Source organism: Ovis aries, chromosome 15 (genome assembly GCF_016772045.2).
Source record: "Ovis aries strain OAR_USU_Benz2616 breed Rambouillet chromosome 15, ARS-UI_Ramb_v3.0, whole genome shotgun sequence".
NCBI lineage: Eukaryota > Metazoa > Chordata > Mammalia > Artiodactyla > Bovidae > Ovis > Ovis aries.
The window spans coordinates 5,130,023-5,149,168 of NC_056068.1; the positions used below are offsets into that span (position 1 = coordinate 5,130,023).

The 19,146-nt window shown below is 36.4% G+C and overlaps 1 protein-coding gene across 2 annotated transcripts in view; it reads right to left on the bottom strand.

The window, feature by feature from the left end:
• The window catches only part of DYNC2H1 (dynein cytoplasmic 2 heavy chain 1), a 388,746-nt gene that overhangs the window by 356,946 nt on the left and 12,654 nt on the right, over nt 1-19,146 (bottom strand). For both annotated transcript variants that reach the window (XM_060399635.1, XM_004015967.6), the window contains exons 5-13: nt 18,163-18,307; nt 17,215-17,447; nt 14,812-14,946; nt 14,590-14,703; nt 14,360-14,471; nt 13,909-14,033; nt 12,721-12,896; nt 9,554-9,749; nt 5,304-5,399 (exon numbers count right to left, since the gene is read on the bottom strand). In XM_060399635.1, coding sequence (XP_060255618.1) covers nt 5,304-5,399; nt 9,554-9,749; nt 12,721-12,896; nt 13,909-14,033; nt 14,360-14,471; nt 14,590-14,703; nt 14,812-14,946; nt 17,215-17,447; nt 18,163-18,307 — 1,332 coding nt within the window. The remainder of the gene's footprint in view (nt 1-5,303; nt 5,400-9,553; nt 9,750-12,720; nt 12,897-13,908; nt 14,034-14,359; nt 14,472-14,589; nt 14,704-14,811; nt 14,947-17,214; nt 17,448-18,162; nt 18,308-19,146) is intronic.

Sequence of the window (19,146 nt, forward strand, 5' to 3'; positions counted from 1 at the left end):
GTAGGAAGTCTTCCCTGGTGGCTCAGAGGTTAAAGCATCTGCCTCCAATGCAGGAGACCTGGTTTCGATCCCTGGGTCGGGAAGATCCCCTGGAGAAGGAAATGGCAATCCACTCCAGTATTCTTGCCTGGAGGATCCCACGGACGGAGAAGTCTAGTAGGTTACAGTCCATGGGGTCGCAAAGAGTCGGACACGACTGAGCGACTTCACCTTCACCAAGAGATAACTGGAACAACAGGCAAGTTTGGCCTTGAAATACAAAATGAAGCAGAGCAAAGGCTAACAGAGTTGTGTCAAGAGAATATGATGGTCACAGCAAACACTCTTTGCCAACAACCCAAGAGACAACTCTACACATGGACATCATCAGATGGTAAATATAAAAACCAGATTGACTATGTTCTTTACAGTCAAAGATGGAGAAGCTCTATACAGTCAGCAAAAACAAGACCTGGAGCTGACTGTGTCTCAGACCATGAATTCCTTATTGCAAAATTCAGGCTTAAATTGAAGAAAGTAGGGGAAACCACTAGGCCATTCAGGTATCAGTTCAGTTCAGTTCAGTTCAGTTGCTCAGTAGTGTCCAACTCTTTGCGACCCCATGAACTGCAGCACGCCAGGCCTCCCTGTCCATCACCAACTCCTGCACTTTACCCAAACTCAAGTCCATTGAGTTGGTGATGCCATCTAACCATCTCATCCTCTGTCATCCCCTTCTCCTCCCACCTTCAATCTTTCCCAACATCAGAGTCTTTTCAAATGAGTCAGCTCTTCGCATCAGGTGGCCAAAGTATTGCAGTTTCAGCTTCAGCATCATTCCCTCCAATGAACAGCCAGGACTGATCTCCTTTAGGATGGACTGGTTGGATCTCCTTGCAGTCCAAGGGACTTGCAAGAGTCTTCTCCAACACCTCAGTTCAAAAACATCAATCAAATCCCTTATAATTATACAGTGGAGGTAACAAACAGATTCAAGGGACTAGATCTGGCAGACAGAGTGCCTGAAGAACCATGGACAAAGGTTTTTAAAACTGTATAAGAGCCAGTGACCAAAACCACCCCAAAGGAAAAAAAAAAATTCAAGAAAGCAAAGTGGTTGTCTTAGGAGGCTTTACAAATAGCCATGGAAAGAAAAGAAATGGAAAGCAAGGGAGAAAGGGAAAGACATACCCATATGAATGCAGGGTTACCATATGAATGCAGGGTTACTGAGAATAGCAAAGAGAGGTAAGAAAGCCTTCCTCAGTGAACAGTGCAAAGAAATAGAGGAAAACAATAGAATGGGAAAGACTAGAGCTCTCTTCAAGAAAACTGGAGGTGTCAAAAGAACATTTCATGCAAGGATGGGCATGATAAAAGAGAAATAGTTAAGGACTTAAAAGAAGCAGTAGAGATTAAGAAGAGGTGGCAAGAATACATAGAGGAACTATACAAAACATTTTAAATGGCCCAGTAACCACGATGGTGTGGTCACTCACCTGGAGCCAGACATCCCAGAGTGCAAAGTCAAGTGGGCCTTAGGAAGCATCACTACAAACAAAGCTAGTGGAGGTGACGAAATTCCAGCTGAGCTATTTCAAGTTCTAAACGATGATGCTGTGAAAGTGCTGCACTCAACATGCCAGCAAATTTGGAAAATTCAGCAGTGGCCATAGGACTGGAAAAGGTCACTTTTCATTCCAATCCCAAAGAAGAGCAAAGTCAAAGAACATTCAAACTACTGAACAACTGAGTTCATTTGACATGCTAGCAAGGTTATACTCAAAATCCTTCAAGCTAGGTTTCAGCAGTACACAAACCAAAAATTTCCAGATGTAGAAGCTGGGTTTCAAAGAGGCAGAAGAACCGGAGATCAAATTGCCAACATCCATTGGATCATAGAAAAAGCAAGGGGATTCCAAAAAAAATATCTACTTCTGCCTCTTTACACTAAAGCCTTTGATTATGTGGATCAAAACAAACAGTGGAAAATTCTTAAAAAGATGTGAGTACCAGACCACCCTACGTATCTCCTAAGAAACCTGTATGTGAGTCAAGAAGCAACAATTAAAACTGAAATGGAACCGGTTCAAAATTGCGAAAGGAGTACGACAAGGCTATATATGGTCACTCTGCTTATTTAACTTACATACTTACTGTATCATGTGAAATGCCAGGCTAGAGGAATCATAAGGTCAAGTCAAGATTTCAGGGAGAAATATCATCAGCCTTAGATAAGCAGAGGATATTACTCTAACAGAAAATGAAGAGAAACTAAACAGCCTGTAGATGAGGGTGAATGAGTGAAAAAACTGACTTGAAACTCAGCATTCAAAAAACTAAGATCATGGCATCCAGTATCATCACTTCATGCAAATAAAAGGGAAAAAAGTGAAAGCAGTGACAAATTTTCTTGAGCTCCAAAATCACTGTGAATGGTGACTGTAGCCATGAAATTAAAAGACCCTCCTTGGAAAACTGGACAGCTACTTGTAAAAGAATGAAATTAGAACACTTCCTAACACCATACACAAAGATAAACTCAAAATGGATTAAAGACCTAAATGTAAGACCAGAAACTATAAAACTCTTAAGAGGAAAACACAGGCAGAACACGCGACATAAATCAAAGCAAGATCCTCTATGGCCCACCTCCTACAGTAATGGAAATAAAAACAAAAGTAAACAAGTGGGACCTGATTAAACTTAAAAACTTTTGCACAGCAAAGAAAACTATAAGCAAGGTGAAAAGACATCCCTCAGAATGGGAGAAAATAATAACAAATGAAACAACTGATAAAGGATTAATTTCCAAAATATACAAGCAGATTATACAACTCAATACCAGAAAAACAAACAATCCAATCAAAAAGTGGGAAAAAGACCTAAACAGACGTTTCTCCAGAAAAGACATACAGATGGCTAACAAACACATGAGAACAAAAAAATTCGGCAAGGATGCATAGAACAGTCTTTTGGACTCTGAGGGAGAGGGCGGGATGATTTGGGAGAATGGCATTGAAACATGTATAATATCATATATAAAACGGATCGCCAGTCCAGGTTCGATGCATGATACTGGATGCTTGCGGCTGGTGCGCTGGGATGACCCAGAGGGATGGTACAGGGAGGGAGGAGGGAGGGAGGTTCAGAATGGGGAACACGTGTATACCTGTGGCGGATTCATGTTGATGCATAGCAAAACCAATACAATATTGTAAAGTAATTAACCTCCAATTAAAATAAATAAATTTATACTAAAAAAAAATTCTGTAAAGCAATTACCCTTCAATAAAAAAATAAATTAAAAAACAAAAAGACACTCCTTGGAAGAAAAGCTATGACCAACCTAGACAGTGTATTAAAAAGCAGGGACATCACTTTGCCAACAAAGGTCCATCTAACCAAAGCTATGGTTTTTCCACTAGTTGGGCATGAATGTGAGAGGTGGACCATGACGAAAGCTGACTGCCAAAGAAATGACACCTTTGAATTATGGTGCTGAAGAAGCCTAGAGCCCCTGGACAGCAAGGAGATCAAACCAGTCAGTTCTAAAGGAAATCAACCATGAACATGCATTGAAAGGACTGATGAAGCTGAAACTTCAATACTTCGGCTACTTAATGCAAAAAGCCAACTCATTTTCAAGATCCTAATTTTGAGAAAGATTGAAGGCAAAAGGAGAAGGGGGTGGCAAAGGATGGGATGTATGCTACAGATAGCATCACCAACTCAATGGACATGAATGTAAGCAAGCTCTGCGGGGAAAAAAGAGTTCTTGTCATGCTGCAGTCCAAGGAGTCACAAAGAGTCAGACACAACTCAGTAACTGACCAAAAAACGTAATTGTTTACTTCTCATTATTCAAATCCTCAAAATAAGCTTTGTCTTTAGAAATATCAACAGATATAATTTTGAATATATTTATTATAGAAGAAAGAGTTCTAAACACTTGATTTAAAACATTATCTATGAAAAGGTTAAAAATAATAAAGTAATATCCTATTCTCAAAAAGTACACTTGTAAATATGCACAGGAAAAATGTTTAAAAGGGTATAGACACCAGACTGTTTAAGAATGGCCAAGTCTCAGTAGTACAATACTAAAACATTTTTTGTTTTTGTTCACCTACATTTTTGAAATTTTCCACCATAAACTCATATTGAACTCTGGCAATAGAAAAAAATTATAATAACATGTACAATATGAATTATGTAACTTCTAGTAAATTTTAAGCCTGAGTACTAGTGTGCAAAAAAATAGCTAACTTAGCAGGTCTGACTGCTGTCCCTTAAAAGGTCTGCTTAAAAGATTGGCCCTTAGCTGGCATCTGAAAAGCTGGATATTGCAAGAGTTCCTAACACTCTAATTTTTAAGAGTGGTTCACTGCAACTAAAGAATGTGGTTTATGCTGAACACTTGACTGTCTTCTGGAATTCTGGAATTTTGGCACGTGTTAAGGAGGAAAATACCTACATGACCAGTAAAAGTCTGGGCAATGAGTCGCTAATGATCTTTCCTAGGAAGGCAACAGCTCACATGTGCTACTTGCTGCTGGAGCACTTCAGCATGCCCTGGGTGATTCGACAGGGAAAGGACTCTTGAAAACCTGCACCAGGTTTACCCAGGCCTTCAGTCCATATACCTTTCCCTTTGCTGATTTTGCTCTGCATCCTCTCACGGTAATAAATCATGAATGAATTAGCTGTGAGTACAACAATACCCTGAGTCCTATGAGTCCTCCTATAAATCACCGAACCTGGGAGTAGTCTCAAGAACCATGACACCAGCTATCCACTGTAAAAACAAGAATTATAGGGTATAGTCCTCTCCTACTAATTTTTTAAAATACTTCATGTCTGTGAAGACTAAAAATGTGTATTTCAAAAAGTGAACAGTCACATACTAACAGTTTAAAAACTATTGTGCGTTTTCCTAATTTCATATGTGTGGATATTTAAATAAGTATAAGTAAAGAGCAAATAAAGTAAATTATAAGATCAGGAGAGAACGGAAAAGTACTAGAGAGTCTTGTGTACAAGGACCTCACACTTCAGTGAAAAAGTAAATGTAACAGCATATAAGCTAGTATAATATATATATATTCAATTGATCAAAATAAGCACCAAAACATGTGAAACATTACAACTGTTTAAATACAGCTGTAAAAAATATTACTTAATAAAACTGAAGGAAGTCATCGGGGAGCAAAATATAGCCTCAGCTCAATGGCTACGGTAAGCTCGGGGTATACTAAAAACCAACAAATAAGAAACACTTTACATGTAAAATCTAATTATAATAATATAAAAAGTCCATTTACCTTAATTATCTGTTCAAATGCTAAGGCAGATTGTAACATCATTGGTCTCTGACTTTGAATCATCTGTTGATCAATAGAATTGTAAAAATGTGCCACCTACAAAGAAAAATTCCAATTAGCAATAATTAATAATAAATAGCACACTTAATTTTCAAGTCTTCATTTTTAATTATTTGAATGGAAATATTAACCCTTCTCAAGTATAAAATTTAGCAAAAAATTAGTTTATCTCCAATAGAGCATTTATGCATGTACTAACGTACAAAAGCAACAAGTGTAAGTATGTGCTGAGTTCCTCTAATTCGCCAAGTCCTGTTCTAGGGGCTGATTAAACAAAGACTATAAAACCTAGTCCCTGAAATCAAGAATTTCACAGTCTCACAGGGAATCAGAGGAAACCATTAAGCATGCTAAAGTGCTACAAAAAAAGAATTCTTCCTGCAATTCTTGAAACCAATTCCCTTGTCAGTATATAACACAATGATTTATCCATTTCTCACACCAAAAAAATCTTTGAGTTGTCCTTAATTCTTCTCTCACATCCCATATAAGTAGAACTCTATACTTCTACTATGAGTAGAAGACTATACTCAGAATATATGTTTTGAACATATATTGAATTGAACCCCTTCCCCACCTCCATCAGTATCACCCCATTTCAAGCACCCTCATCTCCTGGCAAGACCAGTACAACAGTTTCCTAACTGGTCTCTCTTTCCAACTGCGGCCCGACGGTCTAGTCAAAGTACTCAAAGTAGCCAGAACAGTCCTTTAAAATGAAAATCGTATCTTTTACCTACTCAAAATCTTCAAATGAATCCCCAAAATATTTGAGAATAAAATGCAAAATCCTAAAATTCTTACCTTGAAACTTACAATGGTTTGTCAATACACCTAAGAATGAAACCTAAATCTAAAATCGTACCCTGGTACATTATACACACACTGGCCTTTAGTCCTGCACAGTCCCCTCCTGAACTGCACTGTTGCCAAATGAGCCTGCGTGTTGTCTCTCTAACTTTGGTGAGTCTTCCCTAAGCAGCTCTCCATGCCCTTCATCCCCTCCGCCTGCAGCAGTCTTCCTCCAGATATCTGCATGGTTCTGTCCCTCATTCCATGTCACGTCTCCTACTACCCTTTCGTTAAGGTCTCCCCTGGCCATGCTGTATAAAATGGCAGGATTTGTCTCAATCCTCTTACTATGTTTGCTTTTTCTTCAATTATGTGCTCATCACTACCTTATACTGTATTACTCAAGCATTTGCTATTTCCCATAATAGTGTCACAGGTAATAGTGTCACATGTTTGTCACATGTTTGTTGAATTAATCCATGCAACAACAGTGTCACGTTTGTTGAATTAATCGATGAATCAAAAAAAAAAAAATAGAGATACCTACAAGGAATAGTGGTGGACAAAAGAGGACACTGCTAACTCTGTGAGGGGCAAAAGTCAGGTTCGGGGAAGAAGATCAGGGAACGCTGTGGAGTGAATTTAATTAAGGACTTTAAAGACACTGTCTTAATTTTTGTATTCCCAGTATGTCACAAAATTCTTGGCACACAGCAGGTGCTTAAAATATATTTAACTAATTTTATAGCAGGTCACTTCTTTCTTCTAACATGCATAAAAATGTACTTGGTAGGGAATACTCACTCTACTTATTCTGTATCATAATAGTAGTTCCAGAAAAAAACGAGTCAGGAAAAACAGAAGCAAAATAAAACATAAAATTATAGCAATCTGGCCAGACTGTTACCTGTCAAATATCCTACTGCATACTCCGCACTCTAGCTAAATGTGTGCTCACAAGTAACGGTATATCTACAGGGGACTTTCCAGTGGCCCCATGGTTAACAATCTACCTGCCAGTGCAGGGGACACTGGTTCTATCCTGGGTCTGGAAAGGTCCCACATGCCACAGAGGACTAAGCTCGAGTACCACAACTACTGAGCCCACAAGCTCCAGCGCCTTGCTCCACGACAAGAGTGGCCCCAGCTGGCCAGAAACTGGAGAAAGGCCACAGGCAGCAACAAAGACCCAGCACAGCCAAAAATAAGTGAATAAAGCTAAACACAATAGATTCCCGTGGTTGTTCTAGGAGTAAACATAAATACCATATGACCATTCACTCATCCTGAGATTTTATTTTGTTACACTACTTAGGATAGAGAAGTCAGTAAGCTTCTCAGCTTTTAGAATATAGAGTCCCTCTCTCTGAAATGATCATTCACTCCACCTTGTGCTCCTGAGAAAACATATGTATACTCTTTCAAACTCACATCAAACATCATCCCTCTGTAAAGATTTATCTGATACTATCCCTACCCTGGGCTTCTCTGGTAGCTCAGCTGGTAAAGAATCTCCCTGTAATGCAAGAGTTCCCGGTTTGATCCCTGGGTTGAGAAGATGCCCTAGAGGAGGGCATGGCAACCCACTCCAGGATTCTTGCCTGGAGAATCCCCATGGACAGAGGAGCCTGGCAGGATACAGTCCATCGGGTCACAAAGAGTTGGACATGACGGTCAGACTAAGCCCAGCAGCACATCTCTACCTTACCCAGGAAAATAAATAAAAATCCCCACCTCTATTCTTTCACAGGAGTTTCTGAATTCTATCTGTAATACTGTTGCTGTTTTCTAGTCACTAGTCGAGTCCAACTTTTTACAACCCCATGGACTGCAGCTCGGCAGGCTCCTCTGTCCATGGGATTCTCCAGGCGAGAATACTGGAGTGGGTGGCCATGTGCTTCTCCAGGGGATCCTTCCCACCCAGGAATCAAACTCGTGTCTCCTGCGCTGGCGGACAGATCCTTTACTGCTGAGCCACCTGAGAAGCCCATCTGTAATACAGCACTCAGTCTCGTGCACATGTCATCACTGCATGAATTGCAGTGGAATAAATACCAGCTTTGGAGTCAGGGAGACTTGACCTCAGATTCTAGCTTCATAACTCACTAGCAAAGTAGCACTAGAACACTGCCTTACAAATCTGACCCTCAACTAGATCAGTAAAACTGGGAGTGGGAGTAAACTGAAATAACATAAATACAGTATTCACCAGAAGGCCTGATATTTAAGGAGAACTCAATGTTCAGTTTGCTTTCTCCCACTAGACCGGTGGTTCTCAACTGCGGATGATCTGCACCCAAGAGGACATTTGGCAATGTCTGGAGATATTTTCAATTGTAAGGACTAAGTAGGTGCTACTGACCAGAGACGCCGCTAAACATCCTACAATGCACAGGCCATCCCTCACAAAAAAAAAAAAAAAAAAAGTAGTCCAAAATGTCAAAAGTGTCAAGGTTGAGAAGCCCTACACTTGAGTATGATAGCAATATATTCATTTTTATATACTCACTACACTGCACCTGGCAGTACAAGTGCTCAATGGATCTTTGTTGGATGAAACACTAAATGAGAAACTAAATACACAAAAGATACTGTTCCTGTCCTCTATTAATCAAATGAGAGAAAAAATGTAAAACTCCAAAACTACATAAAACTGTTCTAAGAATGACTTACACACTGCATACAAAATAAACAACCATCGATTAAAAGAAGACAAAACAAATAAAGTGTTGAGCTGCAAGTTAAAGGATTACTTGGAATTCTTCGACCAGAGGGAATAGGAATCAGTGCAGAGAGACAGGTTCAGAGGAGAGCCAAGGTTCATATTACCGAAGCAAGCATGCAACATGAGGGGGTGAGTATCCACCACGTTCAGTAACGTCAGCTAGGGCACGATTAAGAGAGGCCTTGGATACTATGCTCAGGAGACAGACAATGAGGTAATAACAGCTGATTTTAAACAGGAAAATGATTTGATGACAATGTGCTTCAGGAAGACTAAGAAAATGAACAAAAACAGAAACCTGTCCATCAGCTGGATAATTTTCTAAGAATCGGCCCCTAGCAGGCAGACAGAGGGCTCTTAATTAGAAAGCCCTTTAGGGTCCATGATAGTAACATGAAAGAAAAAAGAAAAAAAAAGAGAAAGAATAATATTCTATTTTTCCAAATGCTTTGAGAATGAAAAGCAGTAACTAATACCTCAAGCTAATAAAATTCCCACATAGAGGATTACAAAGCAAAGTTTGTAATGCGGTCATTTACAAACTATAACTTCATAAGACTTAACGGTGCTATTCTATTAGCCTAATAAAACCAAAAGCAGAAAACAAAGCCCTTAAAATATTCCAATGTAATAAACTCAGAATAGCCATGTTTTCAAAAATATCATTTCATACTTGTTTCAGAATAATTGCTTGCTTGCAGAATTTCTGTGCAATGTTTGCAACTTGCTGTATTTTGGCAGGAATAACAAAACCAAGTGCAGAAAGCTGACGGACTTCTCTCAGAAGAATCACCAACCGATCTGAATAATGCACTTTTAATGATCCATCATTAGGATCCAACTCCATAATTCGGCTATTAGCCTCAATACTACAAAACAAAATAAATAACTTTTGGAATTACACAATTTCATGTTCTCACCCTTTTGACTGATTAAAAACATAACAGTTTTTACAACTTTGCTGTAAAATTGTTGCTCTTTAGTCACTAAGTCCGGAGAAGGCACTGGCACCCCACTCCAGTACTCTTGCCTGGAAAATTCCATGGACGGAGGAGCCTGGTGGGCTGCAGTCCATGGGGTCGTGAAGAGTCAGACACGACTGAGCGACTTCACTTTCACATTTCACTTTCATGCACTGGAGAAGAAAATGGCAACCCACTCCAGTGTTCTTGCCTGGAGACTCGCAGGGATAGCGGAGCCTGGCGGGCTGCCGTCTATGGGGTCGCAGAAAGTCGGACACGACTGAAGCAAATTAATAGCGGCAGTAGTCACTAAGTCATGTCCAACTCTTTTGCAACCCCATGGACTCTATATAGCCCATGAGGCTCCACTGTCCATGAGATTTTCCAGGCAAAATTACTGAAGGAGGTTGCCATTTCCTTCTTCAGGGGATTTTCCCCACCCAGGGATTGAACCCACATGTCCTGCATTGACAGGTGGGTTCTTTACCACTGAGCCACCAGGGAAGCCTAACAAACAAAATTAACTCAAGTAAAAAAACAGTTTTTAATTATTTTTCAAATTACATTTATTTCACATAACATTTCACGATTCAGATCTTGATAACAAACTGTAATACCCAAAATATACCATCATATTAATATTTCAACCAAGCAGTCTTTGAACTCAGAAAAGTCAATCTCTTAAAATTCAGCTAAAATTCAAAATAGACATCAAATCCATCATAATTTGATTCACTTTCTAAAATATATTTTAGATTTTTAGGCAGTCTATCTGATTCTTTAATACTTCTATTAAAGGATCAATAATAAAGAATATTAAAATATTAGGAGTTCAGTTCAGTTCAGTCACTCAGTTGTGTCTGACTCTTTGTAACCGCATGAACTGCAGCACGCCAGGCCTCCCTGTCCATCACCAACTCCCAGAGTCCACCCAAACCCATGTCCATTGAGTCAGTGATGCCATCCAACCACCTCATCCTCTGTCATCCCATTCTCCACCTGCCCTCAATCTTTCCTAGCATCAGGATCTTTTCAAAAGAGTCAGCTCTTCACATCAGGTGGCCAAAGTATTGGAGTTTCAGCTTCAACATCAGTCCTTCCAATGAACATAGAGATATTCAAATACTTTATCCCTCTACTCTTTGTTTCACTATGTAAAGACTGTTTTTTTTTCTGATTCTTCTAAAGCCACAATAGCAAAATTTACATTGGGACACTCAAGTCTCCCTGGATTGTGAAAACACTGAGATAAATTTAAAGTACTACCTTTTTATGATCCTTCTTTCAGGATCAGGTTTATATAATACTCTTTCTTTCAAATCACTTTCACAATTAGGAGAACTTGCAGGTCTTAGAAAGTAAGCTCCTGAAAAGCAAAGAACTAATCTTTCAGTCTTTTTAATAACACATAAAACGAAGTATAATAAAAAGCAGATACTTTTAAATGGCTTAAAATAATAATTTAGCCCAAACTGTCCAAACTTCCCAGGTGATGCAGCTGTAAAGAATCCACCTGCCAATGCAGGAGACACAAGAGACGCAGGGTCAATCCCAGCGCTGGAAAGATCCCCTGGAGAAGGAAATGGCAACCCTACTCCAGTATTCTTGCCTGGAAAATTCCACGGACAGAGGAGCCTGGTGGGCTACAGTCCATGGGGTCTCAGAGTTGGACATGATTGAGTGACTGAGCACACACACACACAAACTGTCCTACAAGAACATAAAGCCTCTCAGAATATTATAACAGTGACACTTTTCGCCTTTATTTGAAACTAATATTCAAAGTTAGTTTCTACATTCCAGCATATATTGAAATATGTTCCAAAACACACTTATTTCTATGTGACAATGATGGGTTTACCAAAAAAAAAAAAAAAAGTGAGAGTTTGGAGTTTCATCACCAAATAAGAAACACATAGGTTGAACAAAGTTAAATATGGTTTTTTATTGCAGATCTCAACCCTTTTGATACACTATCTTACACAGTAGATCTCCACCAGAGCTGTAGTGATAAACGTACCAATTCTCCAAAACCAAATGACCAAAGAACTCTTTACTTTGGGTGAAGGGGGCAAGTAGAACCACCTCTCATATTTTAGGTTCAGGGTAGAAAAGGAAAGAATTAAATGGCATAAAGTTATAATCATTATGCTTTAGCACCTTCAGTTCTTTAATTCTCCTTCCAAAGCCAAAATGCAAGATAAAAGAAAAAAAAATCATTCATTCAGTTTAGGAAGCTACCACTTTGGCCTAATTATTTGTTGCAGCAGTATAGGTGAAACAAACAGAATTTCATATTATGCCAAAGTTAGTTTTAAAAAGTACCAAGTTTCTAAAAAATGAAAACGTGGCAAGTTTCGTTTTTAAAACTTGCCACACTAGGGAACACACTAGGGAAAGTTGACCTGAACAAAGAAACAATGGTGTTTTTTAGGCCATCCATTTTAGATACCCATTAGAATAATAAGGTTAACCAATTAAATTACATTCAATATAGCTTAATAAATATTTATAAACCCTTACTATATTAGACACCAAAAAGAAACATTCTTCATCTCAAGGAGCTTAGAAAAATGAAATTTTCATTTACAGTGTCTGTGTGGGGGATATATAATGTTAATATAAAAAGGTAGGGAAACATTCACATACCAATAACAAAAAACCACGGAGAATGCAAGCCTAATTTCAAATTAAGAATCTGCTGTTCTGGGGAACAGGTAATAGAAGCAAAGGAAAGGGGGTCAAAGTTTCCAACTTCAATGACTTAAAAGCTGATCATCAAAAACTAACCAAACAGAAAACAATCTTGTCACTGAATTAATAACATAAGAAAAAAGATTCTTACGTAGATTTCACTGTGTAGTATACTTATACTTACCACAAACCAGATTTGGAATCAGACAAACCAGACTGAATATCCCTGGACCAATCATCAAATTGTTCTTGTTCATATAATTTAAACTGGTCTAAGAGATCTTCAGCACTTCGATGGAAAGATCGAAACCCTGACAAGTCAGATAAAAGAGCTTCTGCAATCTTGATAGTATCATCCACCTTAAAAAGCCAAATTACAAGAATATTTATTATTTAAATTCCAACAAAATTAGCATAAAATCAGCACCCTTCTCTGGTCTGTGATACAGAAACTATTTTCCCATTTATCCATAAACAGTAAAATAGAAGATTTTCCAGTGAATTTAAGAATATCAACTGCTACTGTGCTTCTGAATTACACCACCTCAGAACAGCAAAACACAGACGATAACACATACAAGGCATAATTTGAAGGGTATGATAAAGGAAATTTAGAGGAAACTCCAAGAACTCAACAATAGTCTTAAATATGTTATGTAGTACTTTAAGCTCTTTATTAAATGCTCTGGTTAAGAGCTCAAACAATAATTAGGCCAATGTGGATGCAATTAAAGAAGAATGCCTTCCCTCCACAACTATACAAAGAACAATGCAGCATTTTGGAAAGCTGACTGACAAAATTAAGCAGAGTATTAGAGAAAAAAACATCAAAATATAAACTTGAGTAAGTAGAATTCTCAAATATGCCAGCCTTTATAATATTGTTACTAATAATAATAATTTGCTCGCTCTTAATCATATAACCAACAAATATTTATTACATGAGTCAAATGCAAGATATTGTACCACACACAAATTAGTAAACATATAAGATTCTTAGATCAACTTTGAAAATATTAAAATAATAGTCCTTTAAATCTATAAATTGCTGACACTACCTTAAGCAATACTATAATTACCTTTCTCTATCTCTTTAACTTCCTTTCCACCTAGGATGATTTATTTATATAAACATACTTATAGATATATACTTTGCACCCACCAGGATCCTGTAAATATACACTTCAAATAATTTAAAAATCCTTTGAAAATTATCAGTTTTTCATATTTTTCAGTTTCTCAGAATTCTAATTATCGCACAAAATTAGATGGAAATATTTTCTTAATGTTTTCACTACAGTTCTAGATTGCCTTTACATTAATTTAGCACATTTCACAACTTGTGTCCTTCAACTTTTATTTAAATAAATACCTTCAGTTCCAGCTGGCGAACCCAAACTATATTATTGACAACTTCGGAAAGGTTTTTGCCAGCAAGTGGTCCCGATGCATCACCAGGAATCCCACGGCATCGATTTTCAAAATCTAATCGAAAATCTATAAACATTTAAATCATATAAATGATTACATACATTCAGCAAAGTTTTCCAAAATGACTTCTATGTACCAAACACTATGTCAAATATTGTGTATAGAAAAATAGTAATAGTTGGTCATCCTCAGGGACCTCATCATGTATCAAGTGAGAGAAAGGAAATAACCAGCTAATTCGAAAAGCCTGTCATCTATTACAGAAACAATAAATTAATCTTCAACATACAGATGTCATAAAAATATCTTAATCAAAAATGGTATACAACAAAAGAAAAGTAATCTACAAAAATAATTTTCAAGCAAACACTATAATCTCTGATAACTTTTACCTTTAACTGAGTCCATAAGTCTTGCCAATAAAGTTTCTCTTTCTAGCATCAATTCTTTGCTTATGGTTGGGCGCTTCACCAACTCTTTATATTTCAGAAATGCTTGAAGAAGCTAATATAAAACAAAATAAGTATATGTTCATCCCAAATGAATCAACTAGGTAAAAATACGCATATCTCCTCAAATAGCTTAAGAGAAATGTTAAAAATTAATTATTTCAATATTCTACCTGCTGTGGACTGTCCTGAATTTCTGAAATATAGTTTTTCAATTTTCCTGCTATTTTTTGTTCTGCAGGTGCAATAATTTTTTCATACTGAGACACTGCAGCTTTCCATAAAGGCTAAAAAAAATAACGATACAGTTAGACTTTAATATTTTCAAAATCTGCCTTTAAAAAAAAGAACAACACAAATAGGAACTTATGCAGACAAACATATATATACTCAACCTCAGTATATGGATTATATTGCACAGGATTCAGGCCAGCAAAAGGTTCAAATACTCGAGCCAGGCATATGATTTTCTCATCACTGGCAGGTGAAAAATAGAGAAGTTTCTCATGAATTGTTCTAATAGCCAAGACCTAAAACATAAAATATTAAAACAAGAAATTTACTCATATCAATAAATCAACACAACTAATCCAAAAGCTAAAGTTATTGGGCAAGAATTTCTTTAACCTCGGTTTCTTGAAATGAAAAATAAAACTGAAACTATAAACTTGATAATTACTACTCATCAATACTCAAAGTGACGCTCAAAGACACACTGTGCTATCAATCAGTGTGCTCAAATCTAGTGAATACATATAAAATCTAAAGATTTTTAAACTGACTTTAATACTTATTTTAAGTAAAGTTTTAGTCTCTCCTCACTATAGCAAACCTTCTGATTTTCATTAGTCTGCATTAAATTTGCTCTTCTAATAAAAAAAAATCTGTTAACAACTCCATTATGTATAACTTACAAACAGTTGGAAAACATTTCATTTTTATTTAAATTTTCTACCAACCATCAAAAGGAATTAAAAGGCTAAGTAAAAATGCTATAAGCTTTCATTTGTGTTGAAATTATCAGCACAAATTCATGATTTATTTTTCTCTTCATAAAAACAAAAACACTGATTTAACAATGCTGTCTACTGAGAAAGCCTAAAAGCATTGATAGTTAAATGTTTACTACTTCATCAACCAGACTGTTGTCACTAAACTCTATTTTCCTCTAACAAGACCTTTGGAGAAATGACTAATTCCACATACAAAATGGAAAATGTAGAAGATGGGTAGGTACATTTTGAGAGGTCTGAATGTAAAAACGTTACCAAAGAAATACTGGCTTCATATCAAAATGATAGAGACACAACTTAAAGGGGTATTCTTTGTACAAGGTGGGACAAATTGAGTATAGTAATAATAACTACAATAATAAATATAACAGGTTGAAATATTTTAAAAAATCATAGGTTCATAATGATATTATTTTAAAAATCATTGACTGCCTATGAAACCTACTATGATACTTACTATGCATTGTTCTAAAAAGTGATAAACAAAAGGAAAAAAGTAATTGTCTATATTGCCATTCCTATACAAAATATATTTCAGGTACCTAAAAAACTGATAAAAAGTTCTTCCATCATCACTAATAAACGCAGAAAGAACAGAATTAAAACACCATCTCACAATCAATCATTAAGAAAAAGTTGGTGAACAGCATTTTAACAGATAAATCAGATTAATCGTACATGAACCCACAGATCAAACTTAACTCACGAAAAGCGGGAAAACCAGACACTACTTGCCTCCTTTAATGTATGAGAACTACATGCTACTGCCTACGAGGCAACTTGGTTCAAGTAAACTAACATTTAGCAACTAAAAATATTTCTGAGATAATCAGTAAACCTGTATATTGATTACATAAATAATGATATTAAGAAATTATTCTCATTTTGTTGGGTGTGATATTGACATTATGATTACCTTTTAAGAGTAAAAGTACAAGATTTCATGGATTGGCTTTAAAAATATTTCAGCAAAAAAAAAAAAAAAAAAAGGAAGGCAGGGAGGACAAAGACGGAACAAGAACTGAAGGACGCCAGTGGCCGCTGAAACTGACACTCATTATACCATGCTGCTTTTAGGTATGCTTCAAGTTCCTCATAAGAGGTTAAAAACAACAGCAGCAGGAATTCCCTGTCAGCCCAGTGGTTACGATTCAGCACTGTCACTGCCTGGGCCTGAGTTCAGTCCCTGGTCTAAGATCCTCCAAGCCACACAGCACAGGCAGGAAAAAATGAAATAAACTACCAAAACAACAACAAAAAATCCCCAAAGGACAATAATTCCCTTAAGCACAAAGGGAAAAAGTCAGCTCTGCAATCTTTGCCTGCCTCTTCAAGTTAAGTATGTAAGTTCTATACTGAAACTCTGATTTACATAAATGAAGCAGCTATTTCAAATATTACCACTGCATACTCCCTAAAATACTGTCTCTGCTTGCAAAATAATTTCAATAGCCAAGGGAAACTCTGAAAGCTTCCATACGTAGACGAGTGGGTTATCTTTTTTATAACAAAGAACAACAAAATAGAAGTTCATGACTTAAAACCTGAACAGCCACACACCAAAGAAAAAGGAAGCATGTGGACACCACCACTCAGCACCCCCTGCGCACCCGATGTTGTGTCACACAGCCGCACAAATCATCTCACGTGAACGTGAGCGCTTCTTCTCTCCCGAGAGTTTAAAGAATTTCCATCCGATGTGTAATTCTTCATGATTATAAAATGCATTCTCAAACAAGTGAGAACCTACTTCACACTTAAAAACAAAGACCCAAATGAAGATACCTCTTCCAGGCGTTTGCCAAGCTTGTCAAGTGTTTCAGGAAAATATTTTTCATTTCTCCACGGGTGAGGAACATAGCGCTGCCACACCTGACCTGTCAGATGACTACAGGCAGTCACCCACTGTTCACAAATCGAAATACCAGCTTTCATATTTTCCTTCACAAGGTAGTAAGGATCTTCCCAGAGGTTCAACGTTCCCAACTTCTTCTGAACAAATCTTCCAAATGAGCCACCTAATAAGGTGCAAAACGAACGTTTAATGAACATATCTTTTTAGCAAATAACTATGGAATACATGCTTTTTATTAAATTAAAATGATATATAAATTAACAAGTCAACAATCTATGAAATACCACATCCACACCTTTAGACAAGCACTGTTAATAACAAATATTTTTTAAAACACACATGCACACATGTATTTATATATTTGCATCTTTCATTATATCACGTATATCTTTGAAGTGCAGAAATATACACAGAATTTTTTAAAGGCCTCAGTCGCACAGTATGGATACGACACTGCTATTTGTTTCTACTCTCATTTTACAAACAATGCTGTAATAAATGTCCTTTTATGTACTTGTCTGATAGCTCCTTAGAATAATGAGAAAGGTATATTCTAAGTCAAAACTTATATTTTTTTTATTGACACATAATCCAGTATAAACTTTTCAGTTGGTTAAAAATAAAGTCTAAACTAATACATGCATTTTTTACATACATAAAAAAATCTATGTTAATTTGATTATCAAAGAAATTGACACTATGATTTAAATTAACTATGTACCAATATCTACTTAAATAATCCTATGTAATTTGCTCTAAGAGTCACTTTAAGCAACAATTACTCTATTAAGGAGCATTTCAGAGGACTTAAAGGAAAAAATAGAAAATAAAATAAGGCAAGCTTCCAAAATTTCACAAGTGTATTTCTTTACTAGTACCTATAATATCTAAGAGATGTAACATTCGTGATTCAGGATAAGGATCATGTTCTGTTTGTCTCCACACATCATCTACAACATCCCGAGTTGTCTCCACCAAGTCAACCACTTCCAATAAGGACAGACCATCCAAGTTATAAAATTCCTAAAACCGAAATGCATTCATTTTTAAACATAATCGTATTTGCACCGAGGGCAATATTAACAAAATGTTGCCAGAAGTGCTACAATTCTAATATCTGCCATTATTTTCTCCTCTTCTTCTATCAGATGCTATATAACTTCTTTATGCAAATACCCTATCTGATCCTTCACAAACATAAATTCCATAAAAGCAAGAAGAAAAAATAAGAATTGCATAAACCCTATAAACTTATTTTTACCCTTGGCCTACTTTCCTCTAAATTTGGATTCATTTCTTTTATTTATCCAATAGAGAGTGTTTATTTAACACTATTTATACACTACCTTTTTCACTTCATTTATTCTTATTCATTCATTTCCTGGGTTGCATAATGTTACCAACAGTACAAATCTAGTACATGGTATATTATTCTAAATTTCATCACTGCCACAGAAAAAGCTTTAAACCACTTCAAACACTTCATTCAAATGGCAATAATGAAATAATACTTAGAATGAATTAAAAAATTACTAAATATTTTGAAAAGAATAGATTTTTGTAAAACAAAATGGTCACTTATTTAACCTCTCCATAGATATATCAAGGAATAATCAATAAATAATAATCAATAATCTAATAAAGTATCAAACTAAGACTTTTTATATTTCAGATTCCTCCAAACTGCTAATATGAAAAAAGTGAACAACTTTCCAAAAGAACATATTATCTCCACATGGACAAACCTCTTAATATTGGGCTTCTCATTTTTTTCTATATACCTGCATAAAAGTAATTTTATATATATATATATATTCTTTTTTACTTTACAATACTGTATTGGTTTTGCCATACATTGACAT